General features: G+C 36.0%; 1 protein-coding gene and 1 non-coding gene across 4 annotated transcripts in view; both read left to right on the forward strand.

Moving 5' to 3' along the window:
• The window catches only part of BRAF (B-Raf proto-oncogene, serine/threonine kinase), a 134,202-nt gene that overhangs the window by 58,750 nt on the left and 56,524 nt on the right, over positions 1–18,928 (forward strand). For all 3 annotated transcript variants that reach the window (XM_037049061.1, XM_037049060.1, XM_037049059.1), the window contains exons 4-8: positions 324–427; positions 1,234–1,336; positions 6,822–6,970; positions 7,937–8,056; positions 14,500–14,659. In XM_037049061.1, the coding sequence (XP_036904956.1) occupies positions 324–427; positions 1,234–1,336; positions 6,822–6,970; positions 7,937–8,056; positions 14,500–14,659 (636 nt within the window). The remainder of the gene's footprint in view (positions 1–323; positions 428–1,233; positions 1,337–6,821; positions 6,971–7,936; positions 8,057–14,499; positions 14,660–18,928) is intronic.
• On the forward strand, positions 9,481–9,584 carry LOC118989265 (small nucleolar RNA U13). The gene has a single exon (XR_005066981.1). It is a non-coding gene; the product is annotated as a small nucleolar RNA U13 (small nucleolar RNA).

Here is an 18,928-nt window from a genome sequence, read left to right on the forward strand (position 1 = left end):
GAATAGTAGGGGAAATACAGAATCTAAAGAACTTGAGACACATGGTCATAAACTAAAAGGGGGAATGGTGGGGGAGGGGTGTGCAGCTTGGAGGGGAATGAAGGGGGGAATAGAACAACTAATGGCATAATCCATAAAATACATTTTTTAAAAAAGGTATGTCTGACACAGTAATTTATGTGACAGTCAAGGTATTATATTATGAAGCTACTTATTTTTATTGATATATTGATTAATATTGATATATTCTGAAGTTGATTTTTTAAAATGATGTGAAAAGCATAATTTTTTTCTTCACCTGATATACATTCATGATACTGTAGGTACCTGCAAGGTGTGGAGTTACAGTTCGGGACAGTCTAAAGAAAGCCCTGATGATGAGAGGTCTGATCCCCGAGTGCTGTGCTGTTTACAGAATTCAGGATGGGTATGGTTTGTATGTGATGTGAAATTTGAAAAAAAAAACTCAGACATTGAACTTTGGGATTTTCTTTAAGATCTTTATCTACACCTTGGGAAAATCAACTTTAGAAAACAGTATTAACGAATCTTATACTTAACTCTTTGAAGAGTTAGTATTAGATACTTTGTGTGTGACCATAGTGTTGCTCTGATCAAAGGACTTGACTTGGTATTCGTACTTCTTAAAATTTTTAAACCATTTAGAAGGTGACTCATTTGAATCGTGGAGTTGTCACCGCTCTCCTATTTTTAGTACAAACTCATAGGTTTACAAAGGCTTATCAATTAACATTTTATATTGAACTGTTTTTCTTTCAGAAAGCATCTAAAATCATGCCAAGATACCCCACTCCCAGTTTTGAATCCCATTTTAAAAATTATTCTTTTGGGGGCATGTTGTCCCTTGACACTCTTTTCTTTGGATAGATATATCCATACCTGTGATTTTTTTCCCTTTTTTTCTTCTCTCTTTTTTTTTCCCCGATGCCAGGAACAATCCATTTTCTGCTGTTGTAGGTCTTTTCTGGAGCTGACTTGAAGAAAAGAGTACATCTCTTTACCCTGCTGTTTGTCCAAGAGTGATACATTTATTTGGGGTAAACTTAAAAATTAATTTATTGCCATTTAAATTTCTAACGATGGAAGACCAGGGAGCCAAACCTCCCTCACCATTACTAGCCCCTCAATAACCAATTTTCATATCTTCAGCATGAGGTATATGAAGATTTTTAGGTATGATTACCAAGAAAGGCTTCTGTCTGCACTTTTCAGAGAGAAGAAGCCAATTGGCTGGGACACTGATATTTCCTGGCTTACTGGAGAGGAATTGCATGTAGAAGTATTGGAGAATGTTCCACTTACAACACACAACTTTGTATGTACCTTTACAATTTTTTTGAAATGTCAGAAACGTTTATGTTCTTGTGAATGAATTTTTATGTGGGAAATGAGAAATGTGGATGAATAATTTGGGGATTGATATTTTACCTAAGTTAAGAATCAGTTCTGTTCTTTTCAAAACTTGAATTTAAACTAAAGAGTTTTACTTTAATCAGTATACTTTCTTTCGAATTTAAAAAGAGCAATAGACTCCTATTAAGAAAATTAAAAACTGAAGTATATCAAGTAAAAATGAAAATACCATGTTAGAGATAAACTAGTATTAATCAACTATTGTGTAGTCTACCAATTTCTTTTTGTGTATATGAACATATATGCTTATATCTGAGAGCCTAAGGTTTTTCTCCTTTCTCTTTTCTTCTCCATTCCCCTCTTTTCATTATTTTCTGTTTCTTTCCTATTCTTAAACTAAATATGGAGTCTTTCTTGTTCTTTGTGATATTCTTTACCTTTAAAAAAATCAACATTACATCATGGATATCTTTTGATAGTACCCCTAGCTTTATTTTTATGATTGCATGAAAACCTATAAGAATAGTATCAATTCAGTACATTTAACCATCCCTCTATTAATAGACATTTAGATTTTTTGAAACTCTATTATATACAAGGTTAAACAGGATCTTTCTGCATACATCTTGACATACTTGCATACATTTTTCTGAAGGATTTGTTAATGGAATGAAACAGCTCTTCTTGAGGACTGAAAGAAAACTTTAGAATTCTCCATGAGGATGTCTCCCTTTGGTTTTTGCATTTGCTAGAACCTAGCCTAAACTAAGTGTCACCAGCATGAAGCCTGAAAAGTGAGGTCTCTCTGCCTTATAGATGAGGACCCAGTTCCCGGAACTTGAGAATCTATCCTCTAAAAGGGAAGGCAAATGCAGGATTGGAATGATCTATAAGACAGGAATGAATATTTTACTTATCTATGTATACAGGGTCCAGCAGAAGTAATGTCTGCTTGAGTGTGGTTGGTAGGGTAATAATATGGGTATAATAATTTATAGCTTTAATTTGAACATTTCACCTAAAATGTCACATGGTGTGCTTGAGTGTGATATTATTATTTACAGAATTACATGCTTCTGATTTTGTGATAAAAGATTTTATAATAAAAAGGGGGCATTATTTGTGCTGGACCCTGTATATGGAATTTTAGCCATAGTTTGTTGTTTTCTAGATGGATAGTTAATACTACATTTTTTGTGTCAAGTGTTTTTTTATGTGCCTTAGTGGTTAGTATAGCTGGTCTCTTAAAGCAGACAATTGGTGAGATGATTTCCTTGGGGGGTTGTGCTTTAGGTGCTCAGTTAGTGGTAAATAATGAAATTAAGTGTTTAAATAATTAAGGCATCTTTTGAACAAGTGTAAAATACACCTAATATCAATAAGATTTATTGTGTAGCAAATAGTTTTATAGTAATGAACTGGGAAGTTTATTACCATTGAGATTTTTTTTAACTCAGTGTAGAATTTCAAGTGGTAAGTGTTTAGGAATCCAAAAACAGTTGCTCTTACATTTCATAGTGATTACTACTCTTTAAATTATTCTTAGCTAGAATTTGGATATGGGAAGGTGAAAGAAGACCTAAGTTTGCCAGCTGGGAAATTGTGTTAAAATAGTGCCTCAGGAAGGTCCTTGCCGTAACAGTGCAATGAAAGCAAACGGCAGGTTAGCCCAGAATGTGGAAATCTTTTCAGCAGAGTTGGAGACCTGCCAGTAAATATTTATGGAAAACCTTCCTTTTGCCAACACCATGTCTGATCTGGGAGTATAACAATGAATAAGAAAAACAGTATCCTGGCCTTAGATTAGAGAGACAAATGACTTAATAGGAAAACCTCATAAACACATGTAATTACTGTGTATGTGTAAAGTGCTATAGATACACAAAGTAGAGACGCTTTGAGGAGTCAGGAAGGTTTCCCAGAGGAAAAGTAAGCTAGGTAATGGATGAGAGGAGCAGAGGAAAGTGAAGGAAAGAGTGCTCGAGGCAGAGTCAATAGCAAGAAAACAGGTTGCCCTTTCGGTTTTTAAAAAATACTCAGAATGGGTGGTACGTAGTTAAGGGAGGGGGATGTTACAGGATAACAAGCGTTATGAGTAGATTCCAGCTCAGGAGAGTCCTTTTAAGCTGTATAAACGATTTGCACTTTTCTGTAAAATAATTGAAAGTTGAATGATTGTAAGCAGGGGAAAAGTGTGATTACGGAAGTGTTTTAGAACAACTGCTCTGCATATCATACAGATGCAAGAGTGAAAACCTGTACTTGATGCTTCTTAGAAAGGGAAAGAATTTCTCTCCGCATCTCTGCTGGATTTTGCTGGCTACTCAAGGAATGCTGCTGATGCCTTCCGGTTTCATAGTCTGTTATAAAAGCAGTTCCTTCTCTACTTCCCTACATCCCAGGAGTAGTCCTTGAGAACTGGTAGGGTGAAAGGGGACAGGCAAGGTTAGGAAACAAAAATTTGAAAGAGATGACATTTATCTAGCCCTTCCCTTTTTCTATAGGCACTCAAGTTAATGTCTTCCTTCAGACAGCCCATACTTTACAAATGGATGCATGCAAATTGTCTGGTCTTTGTCTCCTATCAGAATAAACCTAAATTGTGACCCAAAGGAAAAGATACACCTTTTATCGCTCCCCTTTATTGAAAAAGGTATACTCAAAAATATAAAGTACAGCAAAAGTAGGTTTACAGTTCATATGGAAAATAATACAGTAATTAATAAATAATAATACAAGAATAAACTCTTTCAGGTATTTACAACTGAAGCCTATTTTTGTGCCCCCCCCCCATATGTTACTGGTAATTTACCCTCAAGGGCATACCCAGGTTTTCTCCTCTTAATTACTCTCCTCTTTCTGCTTCCCTCCCTTCTCCCCTCTTTCCTTGTTTCTTTCTCTATTCTTCTTTACATGTACAAACAACCAGTTACCCATAGTTTTCAAGTATAAGTTAGTGACTTATACTTGAAAGAAGTAAGGGAAGAAAGACTGCAATTGAGTGAATTAACACAGGAAGAGAAGTTAGGGTTTCATGGTACTCTAACAGATTGTCAGGAGAGTGAAGGTATGAGTGCTTAGCAAAGAGGATCAGATTACTATAAAATGCTGATTCCTGTGCAAAAGTTTTATCGTTTTGTGTACTCCATTTCCTGAAATTACGCTAGCAATGCAAAGTGTCGCTGGCTTTGGTAAATAGTGGTCACATAAATGTCAAAAACCCTCTGATTTCTTGTACAGAGACAAGTGGAAAAAGAACAAAACTATAAACAAGTGGTTGCTTTTCTACCTCCCCTAGAAAGTGATAATAGGAAAAATATGATGAAAACAAGAGCCATTTTTAAAACTACCTAAATGTTCTCAAAAGCCAGAATGGATGATATATATACACACACACACACACACACATACATACATACACACCAAGATACCATTTTCTTGATGAAACATTTTAAAATTTTATCCTGTTAAATACGCGTTTATTGAGAAGAGTTTGGTAAACTTTGGGTGTTGAGATCAACTTAATGGCTCATGAAAAAGCATTTGCCATATTTGGCCATGTATAATATGCACCTTTTTGCCCAAATTTTTGAAGGAAAAATAAGGGTGCACATTATATGTGCATAGTACCTGAAATACCTGATCTTCTGTTTGTAAACATCTGTTACATAAAATTTCTTATACCATAGTATGTTCAAAAAGAAATGCTAAAATTCTTTTGTAATACAAAAAGACAAATACCTAAATATAAATCAGTAAAAAATTAAATTAAAAAAATTAAAGTGAAGATTTTTTTTCCCTGCAAGTTCAGGCCAAAAACGTGGGTGTGTATTATATACAGCAGCACATTATACACAGCAAAATACAGTTATATGCGGTTAGAGTAAATATTGTTATATGAACACAGATGTGTCCTAGGTCATAATGTAAAATGTATTTTTATTACGTTTTTTGATTAAAACTCTGAAAAACTGAAGTGAATTGAGAATATTCAGCAAAGAATGAAGGACAAAACAGAAGTCACCCATGCTTTCACCACTCTGAAATAGCCATTTTTAACATTTTGGTATTTGTTTATCCTTCTTTTATTTTCTGCTTATTATTTACAAAGATGACTGTTTTTGAAACAATTTCTAGCTTTGGTGGTTATCAAGGTAGAGCCTCTCAAAAACAATAGGGCCACCTCAGCACAGTTCTGTTTATGTGGCCCGTGTTGTGTGTAGATCAGCGATTTTCAGCCAGGGTGCCACATGGATTTTTAAAGCATGCATGACCTGACTGTTTAGTCATGGGCACTGACCTCTTCCCTTCAACTGTCAATATAAAAAATGACAGCAGCCAGCGCAATAGCCGTCCAGTGTGGATGAACCAAAATGTACCTTTTTTTCCTGTCAAATTGACAAAGAGAGATATTTTTTGGTGTGTCATATAATTTAATTTATGTGTGCCATGAGATGAAAAAGTTGAAAATCACTGTTGTAGATCATTTGCCTCGTGTGGTGTCTTTTTTAAGTTTCTCATAGAGGAGTGTTCGGGCGCATCAGGTGCTCTTATCCTCTTAACAGAATGAGAACTGTTCACATTGTCCTGGAGGTGATTTTTTCTGACTCTTAGTAAGTTTAAGTAGGGTTGTTATGATTTTCATACAATTACAGATAGTTTTTTCTTTTCTAAATAATTGTTTTTACATTTTAATCAAAGTATATTTACATTTTAATCAAATGTATATAGTTTTAAAAGTAGTACAGAGGGGCTTATAATTTAAAATAATCTGTTCCTCCATCTCTTGCTAGCCTCTAATGCCAATCTCCGGAGGAAATCACTCTTAACTTTTAATGGTTTCTGTTTTAAGCTCTTTTGGTGATTATTAAGCCACAATTACTTGCTTTATCAACTTTAAACATCATTTACTGATTATTGGTTCCATTGGAAATTAACTCATTCGTGACATTACAGCCTTTCCTCATTCCTTCCTCCAATGTGTTTTTTTAATTAGGGGTTTTTGAGGCTCCTCTGTTGGATACCTTTGTGACTTTGAATAGTATTAGCATACTTTTGTTTTTATTCTCTTAACATCGGTAAACATCTGGTAACTCCTTTCTTTGTACAGTTATTATATTGTACCTTTATCCTTCCTTTTACTTCTAGTTCCTCCTCTTACCAAGTTTCTACTTTTATTGTTATGTAGTCAAGCTTGAAATTAGTTTCCTGTCCTTCATTTGTTTCCCATCAAGACTTTGAGTTTTTTAATTGGATATTGGGTAGGAGATAATACATAGAGTCTCTCTACTAGCTTGAACCTACTGGTTTTCATTTTAATATCATAGTGTGTAAGGCAGTTCTCATGATATAAACATATGAAAGATTTGTTTTAAACCAGAGAATAAATAGGTTGATTTCTTAAAAGTTCCTCATGAGTTTTTTCAATCCCCTGTGATGTTTTGCAGGTACGGAAAACATTTTTCACCTTAGCATTTTGTGACTTTTGCCGAAAGCTGCTTTTCCAGGGTTTCCGTTGTCAAACATGTGGTTATAAATTTCACCAGCGTTGTAGTACAGAGGTTCCACTGATGTGTGTTAATTATGACCAACTTGAGTAAGTAATCAAAAAAATTTCTATCTACCATTTTACATTTAATTTTTCTGAATGTGAAATTAGTGTGTCTTAGAGTTTGGGGGCGGGGGGGTGGGGGTTCTGTCCAGTAGGGTTATTACAGGGAGTTTTCTTTTAAAGTGTGTCTAGAGAGTAATATGTGATATAACCTGTACTTGACGCCAAAATTGAACTTGTGGTTCAGCTACATGGTTTTTAATGTTTTATATTCTCTTGTAATTAATAAGGATCCCTTGCCCATAGAAGTCACTTTTAGATAGTTTTTGGGAGGAGAGGTATTGTTTCAGTGAAGTTAACAAATATATTTTTGGACCACAGATAAAGGGATCTGATTCTCTCATCTATTTTGTAAATTGTGTTTCTCTCTCTCTCTTTCTCTCCCCTCCTTGTCTCCCTCTCTCCTTTAACCCCACCTGCACCCCCAGTTTATTTAAAAGTAAGATATAAAATCTTTGTACCCAGTGTATCTCTTTCTAAAATTTCTATTTGCTTTTTATGCTAGTTTCTCTAATAGATTAAACTAAGTCTTTTAATATTTTTGTGTGCTGTTGCTGCTGCTGAGGTCTTATTACTTTTCCTGATCACTTGAGCAAATAGAACTCAACTCTGTGTTTTAAAGTATATTATAATGGTGTGATCTAACTTTGCAATAGTTACATTTTCTTCTAATTCCTTAACTATAAAGCATGATTTTCCCCCTCTGATATGTAGGAATTTGCTGTATAGAACAATTAGTTTTAGATTCTGAGCTTGCCTTTGAAAATACAATATAATTTTTAAAATAAGCCTCTAGATAAAAATATAACTAATTGAATTAACAGTCATTTCTAAAAATGGAATTTGATCTCAGATATTTCTGTTAACTCTATAATGTATTCTGATGTATGAAGCTTCTGGGTTTTGCACAAGTTAGGTTTGTTTTGTTTTGTTTTTCTTTCTGCCTCACAGTTTGCTGTTTGTCTCCAAGTTTTTTGAACACCATCCAATACCACAGGAGGAGGCCTCCTTAGCAGAAACTTCCCTTGCATCTGGATCATCCCCTTCCGCACCCCCCTCCGATTCTATTGGGTATGATTTGACTCCTGCTATTCACTGACATTCTATTTGAACTGGTTTCTTTTGGATCTTTGGTTACTATAAACTTTTTTATTAGCATTGGGATTGTTAAAGAGGGACTTTTTTTTTTCCCAGATAACTTACTTTATTACACCAGTCAGATAGTTAACATGGATTTGGTACAGATACTTGGGACTGAAACTGACATAGACTGTTTCAGGACTAGTCTCAAAAAAATCTAGCAACAGATAACTGAGTGAGTCCTGGCTGGTGCTCATCACTTCATTAGATAACATTAGATACAGAAGTACATGACTTCATTTAGAAAAGTAGCATTAACATGAGACAATGGCAAACAATTTAAAAATGATACATGATTAAATTCTATAGTTTATGACATAGTATTTTAAAATTAAGTTATAAGGACAAATATTACCACATTTACAGAAAAGAGGATAGTGAGCAAGAGTAGTCAAGAAAACTTAATGAAGAAAGTAGGATTTGAATTGGACCTAAAAAGAATCCTAAAACTGAATGAGCTAGGGAAAAAAAGCATGGGGATTGGGAGGTGGAGGGGGGAGGAGACACAGCATAAAGGGAATGGCAGTGGTGTATTTAGGAGATAGTAAAGAGGGACTAATGTGAGTCAAGAAAGAGCGTGTGTGAGAGTAGATTATGGAGAGTCTTGGAATTTAGACTGGAATTTACACTTGGCGTAAGAGGGGAGAAAAGAATAAAAGGTTTTTGAGCAGAGTGCTAACCTGATGAAAATAGTTTTAAAGAATCCCTTAACACTAATACACAGTTAGATTGATGGAGAAATGACTGTGGTAAAGAAGGCCGACTCAGATTCTGTTGGTTGTGAAGACAGTGAGGAACAATAAAGACTTAACTGGAGGGGTAGCAGCAGGCAGAAGCAATGAATTTCATAAAGTATGAAAGAAAAACATTAATAATATTATTGATCAGTTATGGCGGATAAAGGAGAGAACTCACTTTAAAGGTGATACAAGTTATCTACATATTCAAGCATCATGTGAGGGGGAAAAAAGAGATGATAATGAGGCCTGGCTGGTGTAGCTCGGTGGATTGAGCTCAGGCCTGCGAACCAGACGATTACGGTTCGGTTCCCAGTCAGGGCACATGCCTGGGTTGCAGGCCAGTTCCCAGCGGGGGACTCACAGGAGGCAGCCATGCATTGATATTTCTCTCCCTCTTTCCTTCCCTTCCCCTCTTAAGATAAATAAATAAAATCTTTAAAAAAGAGAGGGAGATGATAATGAATTTAGAAGATACTGGGTAGGCCAAAAAATTCATTAAGTTTTTTTTCCATGTGATAGCTGTAGTAGTGCTTAGTTGTGTTTAATTTCATTCGTGTTTAATTATATTGTGGAAGCTGTTGTATCAGCATGCATTTAAAAAAATAAAACATCAAGATCCTTTTGTAGTTCATAAGTATGATAATTGGGTGCCCATGCTCATTTGTGACATGTGCCTCCCACAAACCTTATTACAACATCAGCACATTACCTGTCAGATGTGGGGAAAAAATGAATTTGGTGAATTTTTGTGTAGCCATTTTAATATTGAAGATAAAAGAAAATATGCAATATTTTTGGCATATTATGCTTTATTATTTCAAGAAAGGTAAAAACACAATTGAAATGATTTGTTTAGTGTACAGAGAAGGTACTGTGACTGATCAAACATGTCAAAAATGGTTCATGAAGTTTCTTGCTACTGTTGACATTTTGGCCAAATAATTCTTTGCTGTACGGCTGTCTTATGCATTGGAAGACATTTAGCGGCACCCCTGGCCTCTACCTACTAGAAGCCAATAGCAGGAGATAGCCAACGTACTGAAAATATCCAAATCAATAAAGTTGCTGGTGAAAATGAAAAATAGGTCTTTTATTTTATGGAAAAATCTAAACAGACCTTTTGGTCAACCCAATACTAGTTTACTTTGGACCATTTCTTACACAAGTCTGCTTACTCTTTCCTTGTGAGATTTGAGGAAGCATAAATTATACTATATCTTGAGGCATAGGGTTAAAAAAAAGTCACTACACAGCATTCTGTTCTAGACAATTCTAGAGATAATTAGTTAAGATCAGAAATATTTAAAGTCAGTTTTAAGCCTACTTCCTCTCACTCTTTACAATGTAATGCTATTTCTTCTACCCAGAAAGATAAAAAAAATTGACTCCCAGTAGACGCTTAATTTTTATTACGCCAACTGGAGGTTGCATAGGCTAGAAAATTGAGCAAACACTTTTGCCTTAAGGTGTGGATGTATTTACCTATTTTGGACTGCTAGAAAATGCAACCCCTGTGTTCTCTTCACAGGTTTTAACAGTTACCCACTCTGATGGCATTATCTTATTCCTACTCTCTTACCATTATTTGTATGCAGAGTATACTTCTTAGAGACCAAGTCAAAATGTTTTTGTTTTTCTTTTTAATTAATCCTTTAATTGTGACAGATTCTATAGACTGTGATGCCTTTTTAATGTGATGCCTTTCTAACTCTGCCCAGTTCTGTGAGCAGAGTTACAGAACATTATAATCAAATTAGCTTGGGCTCTCTGAAGGTTTATAATGGTAATGATCAGGACATTTGCTTACTAGTGATGGGAATGCTGTTTAAATTAGGAAACTATTCACTTATGCCATGCTTTATTCATAGCTAAACGGAAGTAGATTCTGGTCCTGAGCAAATGATGAGAAAGATGTTCAAACTTTTGTTTTCCTGATGTTTTCCTGTCACGAGTGTGTATTTGTGCCTGTGAAAAACAAACACCCATCCTGTTCTTATCAAAATTCCTTTGCATTTTGTTAATAGTCTGATAACAATCATATGTGAAACATATAATAATAGAGTGCAACCAGGACATACTGGAGAAGTGATACATTGCCCAGTTTGGATAAAAAGAGGTACCTACCTACATTTCTACCTTTAAAAATGCTATAGAATGTATAATTTATGAAAGGTTGGCATTTTAAAATTTGCATATTGCTAAACAGAAGTAGTATCTTTGCCACAAAACTGTTAATATTCTAGATTAAAAACAAGACTTAAAATAACTGGTAATTTGCTGAAGAGTGTTATAGGTTACAAAATCTTTTTATTTTGAATTTAATGCTGCTTAAAAGAGTTGTGCAGCCAGATAGGTAGAAATTTGATGAGGGGAAAGCCAGTTTGCTGACTGCCAACCTCACAGGATATTAATTGCCTTGGTCTGAGGAAAGACTTGCCAACATGGAAACAATTTTATCATTTTCCAGAAATGGTGAGAGTCAGGGACATACTGTGTACATTAACCAGAATCGGAAAACACTAATTCAGAATAACAGGTAATTCATTTCAGGGAGAAATAGGCCTGTTGTGTACACCAAAGTTCTTATGTTGGATGGACCAACACTCACCCTGCTTTTGGGAAATACCAAAAACCAAATTATAATCAAAAGGTTGTTTCTCTTAAGCGTGGAATTAGGCCATGGTTCAGATGTTTAATGAAGTTAGAATATAATAACTTGAAGTATTCTCCAAAATTATAATACACTTGTCCTCAAGGCTAGATAAATTGCCTTTATGGAACAGTGCATACCTTGCCCTGGGTGGTGGTCAATACCAGCTACCAAATTATACTCTTTTGACTTGTGTAATAATCAGATATCCTTTTTGTCTAATATATCCATTTTTTCTTTAGATATGATAATAAAATTTATCAGATTAAATCCAATTTTTGTTTTTCTTACTTCTGGACCAGCGTTTTTTGCATACGTACTTCTGATTTGGTATGCACTGTATATTGCTGTCTTCATTCAGCCAGTTTCAAAAAGGAGTTGCTGTCACTTAGGCCTACACCAAAACAATTATATTAATCTAGACTGTCTTATAATTAACTCAAACTTCTTCTACCTTTAATTCCTGCCTTAAAGTATGCTATTGCCTTGAGATTTCAAATCAGCCTATAAAATAGCATTTTATATATACTTTATTGATTATGCTTATTACCGTTGTCTCATTTTTTTCCTCTCCTTTATTCCCCTCCTCCCTGAAGCCCCTCTTCCCCCAGCATTCCCCCTCCTTTAGTTCACATCCATGGGTTGTACGTATGAGCTCTTTGGCTTCCCCGTTTCCTATACTATTCTTAACCTCCTCTCCCTGTCTATTTTGTACTTACCATTTATGCTTCTTACTCCCCATACCTTTTCCCCCAGTCTCCCCCAACCCTTGCCCATTGTTAACCCTCCATGTGATCTCCATTTCTGTGATTCTGTTCCTATTATTGTTGTTCGCTTAGTTTGTTTTGGTTTTGCTTTGGTTCAGTGGTTTGGTTGTCATTTTATTGTTCATAGTTTTGATCATCTTTTTCTTAGACAAGTCCCTTTAACATTTCACACAATAAGGGCTTGGTTATGATAAACTTCTTTAACTTGATCTTATCTGGGAAGCACTTCATCTGCCCTTCCATTCTAAACGATAGCTTTGCTGGATAGAGTTATCTTGGATGTAGGTCCTTGTCTTCATGAGTTTAAACACTTCTTTCCAGCCCCTTCTGGCCTGTAAGGTTTCTTTTGAGAAATCAGCTGATAGTCTTATGGACACTCCCTTGTAGGTAACTGTCTCCTTGTCTCTTGTTGCTTTTAAGATTTTCTCCTTATCTTTAATCTTGGGTATTATAATTATGATATCCCTCTGTGTGTGCTTCCTTGGGTCCAACCTCTTTGGGACTCTGGGCTTCCTGGACTTCGTGGAAATCTATTTCCTTCATCAGATTGGGCAAGTTCTCCTTCATTATTTGTTCAAATAAGTTTTCAACTTCTTGCTCTTCCTCTTCTCCTTCCGGCACCCCTAAGATTCAGATGTTGGAATGTTTAAAGTTGTCCAGAGAGGTTCCTAAGCTTCTCATTCTTTCTGAATTCTCGTTTCTGCATTCTGTTCTACTTGAATATTTATTTCTTCCTTCTTCAAACCATTGGTTTGAGTCCTGTTTTTTCCCCCTCATTGTTAGTTCTCTGTATATTCTTTTTTTATTTTACTTTTCATAGTCTTCACTTTATTCTCTATTTTTCGACCATACTAAACCATTTCTGAGAACATCCTGAACATCAGTGTATTGAACTGTGCTTCTGATAGGTTGGCTCTCTCTTCATCACTCAGTTTTATTTTTGGAGCTTTGATCTGTTCTTTCATTTGGGCCATAATTCTTTGTCTCTGCACACCTGTTACATTGTAAGGGGTAGAGCCTTAGGGACAACCCATGTTGCTGCTTTGTGGTGCCGTATATGGGGGAGGGGTCCGAGAGGGAACAGTGCCACTGCTCGGCTCTTGGCTGGCTTTCAGTCACTTTCCTCACTACCCACAAGCAAATTGGGCCTTTTTGGTGCTGATTCACAGGCGAATGGTCCTGAACACAGGATTTGTGTTCTAGGACTGTGTGGGTCTCTCCAATAGATTCTTCTCTGAGGCTGGGAGTTTCTCCCACTGCCACAACCCCCACAGGTTTTTACAGCTAGAAGATCTGAGGCTTTCTTTTCCCGCACTGGGACCCTTGGTTGCATGGTCTGTTTCGCTCCCCAGTTGTTCCTCCTGGTTTATCCGCATGCAGATTGGGACCATCCAGTCCTCCGGCCACTGCCTTGCTACATATTCTCTCTGCCCCAGCCGCTGTCTCCACCCCTCCTACTAGTCTGAATGAATGTTTCTTTTTTAACTCCTTGGGTGTTGCACTTTACTACAGTTTAATTTTCTGGCAGTTCTGGTTGTTGTATTTTTGTGTTGTTTTTTTTTAATTTGTTGTTGTCCTTCTTTTGGTTGTACAAGGAGGCAAAGTGTATCTACCTATGCCTCCATCTTGGCCAAAACTGTGTAACTTTAAAGGACAAGAGTTTCTCCACCTCCGGTAGAGAAACTACAGGTAGTTTCTAGCCATTTGTAGATTTCCCTGGAGTTTTCGGGATGAGAATCAGTGTTCTTACCGTTGATAGTCCCTGGAGGGTCTGCTTCAGCAAAGCAGCTTTGTCAGTAATAGTTGTAGGCATATGTTAGTTTTTCTAACTATTGCTTTTAAAACTAATTTCTGCTGGGTTTTTAATGCTTTAGGTTAACAATTTTATTTGAGAATATGAAAACAAGGGAATCTTGCCCTGGCTGGTGTGGCTCAGTGTTTCGAGCGGCAGCCTCTGAACCAAAGAACTGCTTGGTTGGATTCCCAGTCGGGGCACATGCCTGGGTTGCAGGCCAAGTCCCCAGTAGGGGGTGCCAAGAGGCAATCACACATTAATGCTTCTTTTCCTCTCTTTCTCCCGCCCTTTCCCTCTCTAAAAATAAATAAATAAAATCTTAAAAAACAAAAACAAGGGAATCTTTATATCACCCATTTTTTATGTTGCTATCTCCATAAAGTTGCTCTGAATCTTATCTTCCAATGACTTGATTTTTCCAGGCCCCAAATCCTCACCACTCCGTCTCCTTCAAAATCCATTCCAATTCCACAGCCTTTCCGACCAGCAGATGAAGATCACCGAAATCAGTTTGGACAACGAGACCGGTCTTCATCAGCTCCAAATGTGCATATAAACACAATAGAACCTGTCAATATAGATGTAAGTATGCAGCATTGTTAGAACTAAAAAAAATTAAGGTGTGCTTATTTTTCTGCTACAGTTATAATATAAATCAGAAATAAGTGCCATTTTTCAATAATCATAGTTATGCGTGGTAGACTTTTTATGAACTACTACAGAAAAGCTTTGTCATCTTCTCTCATAGCATTGAATGCGCAACTGACACCAAATTGCAGGCTTATTCTGATTCTTTTTATCCTTATGACACCATCTGTAAAAGTCTTATCTTCATTTATTTAACAGATAATCCACTTGGCCGTTTCATGGTAAAGAAAAAATAATAATACAGTTGCAGGTTTTTTCTTTAAATCAATTTGAAATCTTCACCTAGATTTCTAAAAGTACTAGTTTGAATTAAATAACCCTTAGTGACTAATCATTACTTCATGTGTTTTATATGTAAAGCTACCTATATCTCCTTTACTGTCTTAAATATACCATTGTATTTCATCTCTATACACCTTTTGAATTTTGGCATATTTTTTTAAATATAGTTTGTCATTCAGTTTTACTCATTCATTGTTTAAAGTGTGTCTCTGGCCTCGTGATCATGTATTGTAATCTCACCTCTTCTCACTGGTTATTTTCGCCATCTTCTCACTGGTGACTTTTTAATTTTTTAGTTTATCTTGTACACTGTAACTTAATTATGTACATTAGTGTCAATTCTTCATTTAGATCTTAATTTCTAGACAGCAAAAATCGTTCTTTGGCACCTGTCTTAGAACTAACCACATAATAGGTCATCAAAAAATTATATCTGTAAAAGAGTTAAAAAGTGGTCCTAGTTGGCGTGGGTCAGTAGGTTGTGCATTATCCCGCAAACTAAAAGGTCATCAGTTCAATTCTTGGTCAGGGCATGTGCCTGAGTTGTGGGCCAGGTCCCCAGTTGGGCGCGTGCAAGAGGCAACCACACACTGATGTTTCTTTCCCTCTCTTTCTCCATCCCTTTCCCTCTAACCAAAAAAAAAAAAAGTCTTAAAAAAATAAAGCAGTAGAAATTTCCCATAATACAGACCAGGGGTCAACAAACTTCCTTAAAGGGCCAGATAACAAATAATGTAAGCTTGTAGGTCATGATTTCTAATGACAGCTTTCATTGTAGTATGAAAGTAAACGTAAATAATGCCTTATAAACAAATGGGCATGGCTGTATTCCACTGAAATCTTATTTATAAGTACAGGTGACCAGCTCACTGTGCTTTGCCAGTCCCTGATGTAGACAAAAGAGAGAAAGAGATGAGAAAAAAGATGAAACACACAGGATCAGTCCAGAAGGACTGGTTCGTTTCATTGAGTCATCCTGATAGCTAAAGTTCCCTTGTTGTCTGGGCTGTGCTGAGCTGGGATCCTTGGAATGATCTTGGAATTAGGTATTATGTTTTCTAGAACTTGTGCATGAGAATAAAGAGTATAGGTTATCCTTAATCTCTGGAAAGTAATTATATTTAAAAAGGAAATTGAAACGGTTTCCCCATGTAAACAGGGGCCTGGAGTTAATGAGGTGGTTGTGTGTGTGTTAAAAGATGGGTTGTTCTAATTATACAGTCATTCCTTATGTGAGTCCTCATAATTACAAGGTAGAGTAGAGAAGCAAAAATTGTCCTAACAGGAAAATATTCACTAATTAACAGGGTACTTTAATATTAGTTTCTACTCAGATAGCCCTTCCCATTTAATACCAGCCTGCATTTCAGCCCCTTTACATCAGTATCCAACATTTCATTGAAAACATAATACAAACGGATTGGAAATCTGGCAAAAAAAATTAAGGATTTTATGAAAACTATAAAAAGTTACTTTGGAAAACTACTCAAATCATATAAAGCCATTGAGAAATAATGCACAATTAGTCCAATTAATAATAGAAAACAGAAAATCCATAAGGATTAAAATGTAATTGACTCTTCAAATGGGAATGATTTAAATATCAAAGGATCGATAGAGGCCTTAGAGGATAAAGTCCTCTAAAACTTATTAACATGATTGTGATGTAAAAGATGTATTTGAAACTTAGAATTTTAATTTGTGCTATCATAAATTCGGTATTATGACCAACAAGAACTTGATTCTGTCTGTGTGTATTCTAGAAATTAACATATTTTTTAAATTAAAACTTAGATTTTTGTTATAAATTTGAACTTCCATATTTAATGATAAATTCCTAAATCAGGCTTTCTTTCCACTTTGAGATTTTTTCTGTATTTTAAATGACCTTTTCTTAATATTAATTTTTCTCAACTAATAAGGCCTTCCTCAATCCAGCTAGACCTGAATACAAAGGGAGAAAAATGTGGGAAAGGGGAATATGATAATAAACAGATAGTGAAATAAGAAATCAAATCTTACTTCTAGGTTAGATGTGTTATCAGATGTTCAAATTGTAACCTTCATCTTTACTTTCAAAAGAAACAGTCTTTTAAAGATTTTATATATTCATTTTTATAGAGAGGGGATGGGAGGGAGAAAGAGTGGGAGGGAAACACTGGTCAGTTGTGTCCGTCGTGCCCCCAACTGGGGGCATGCAACCTGGGCCTGCAACCCAGGCCTGTGCTCTTATCAGAAATTGAATCTGGTGACTCTCGGCTTTGCAGGACAATGCTCAACACTGGTGAGAGCTCAGAACAGTCTTTTTAGACCAGTGATTTTCAGTCTTTTTCATCTAATGGCACACAAACTAATTACTAAGTTCTGTGGCACACCAAAAAATAGATTGTGTTGGCTGTTGTCTTTTTTTTTATTTGACAGTCTAAGAGAAAAGAGGTCAGTGCCCCTGACTAAATAGTCAGGTATTGCATGCTTTAAAAATTCCTGTGACATACTGGTTGAAAATCACTGTTTTCACTTTTTTAAAAAATTTTTATTTATTTATTTTTAGAGGGGAAGGGAAGGAGAGAGGGAGAGAAATATCAGTGTATGGTTGCCTCTGCCAGGGACACACAATGTATCTTGTGTCCCCTGCCAGGAACTGGCCTGCAACACAGGCCTGTGCCCTGACTGGGAATCAAACTTTGATCCTCTGGTTCACAGGCCCACGCTCAATCCACTGAGCTACACCAGCCAGGGCTTTGTTTTCACTTTTAACTGTTATTGTTACCACTGTTCTATTGTCTTAGGCTTGAACATTTGGACTGTCATCCTTATATCGCATTTTCATTCTCCCCTATTCAGAGAGTCATAAGGTATTAACCTGTCCTTTCAACACAAATCTGAGATGTGTTAACAACCACCACCACGTGGGCCCATATTTCTTCATTTGAACTGCTTACTGCATTAATCTCCTAAATGGATTTCCTGCCATTGATTTCTTTCTCTGTTTCCATTCTTTATGCTGCTACCAGCTTAATTTTTTTGTAACACCTCTGTCATCATCATCTCTTCCCTTGTTCCAAAGCTGTCATTGACTTCCCGTTGATTATAAGATAAAATATAAACCCTTTAGGCATTTTCGTTCAGTATCAATCATTTCATTCAATTTCAGCCATTATTTATCATTTCTTATTCCAGTAAACAAGATTTAATATTGACTCTGGGATAGACACTGTCGCAATTGGGAATTATGGATGAATTAGCACAGTCTTTACCCTCAGACAAGTCATAATCTACTGGATGAATCAGATGTATGAATACTCACAAAGATATATAATGACAGTTTATTGGAGCAGGTGATAAACTCTACCTGGCTGGATCTGGGAATATTTAGCAGAGAAGGAACGACATTTAAGCCAGATTGTAAAAGATGAATAAGTAGGAGTTTATTAAGTGCACTAGTTGGGAGTGCTGGAAAAGGGTGCATGTGTTATGGAAACAGTGTGTGCAGAAATATGGAAGTACCTTTACACAGAAAGTTAGACCACCAGGATTTTGTTATTGGTAGCCATACAATCCCCAACACATATCACCTTGTTTGCAGGTATATGCATATTTGTTGATTTATAGACAATGCTGAAAGCTTTCTGTAATACATTGAACATGATAGAAATACACTTATAAAGAATTCACTCTTTGTTTTACCTTATAAACAACAAGCTGCCTATTTGCAAAGAGCCTATGAGCCTATTTAGAGACATTTGGGGCCATTCGATGCCTCACATTTAAGTTATACTGGGTAAACACACTAAGTTCTGCCTAGTAAGGTCCAAATTACATTGCCTTGCTAGAAGATTCTTCCCCCAGCCCCCCAAAATTGTCCTTTGTAAAAAACCATATTTTAATAATATGGACAAATTTTAACAAAACCCTTGTTGG

Source organism: Sturnira hondurensis, unplaced genomic scaffold (assembly GCF_014824575.4).
Source record: "Sturnira hondurensis isolate 20B ecotype Veracruz unplaced genomic scaffold, ASM1482457v3 Scaffold0006437, whole genome shotgun sequence".
NCBI lineage: Eukaryota > Metazoa > Chordata > Mammalia > Chiroptera > Phyllostomidae > Sturnira > Sturnira hondurensis.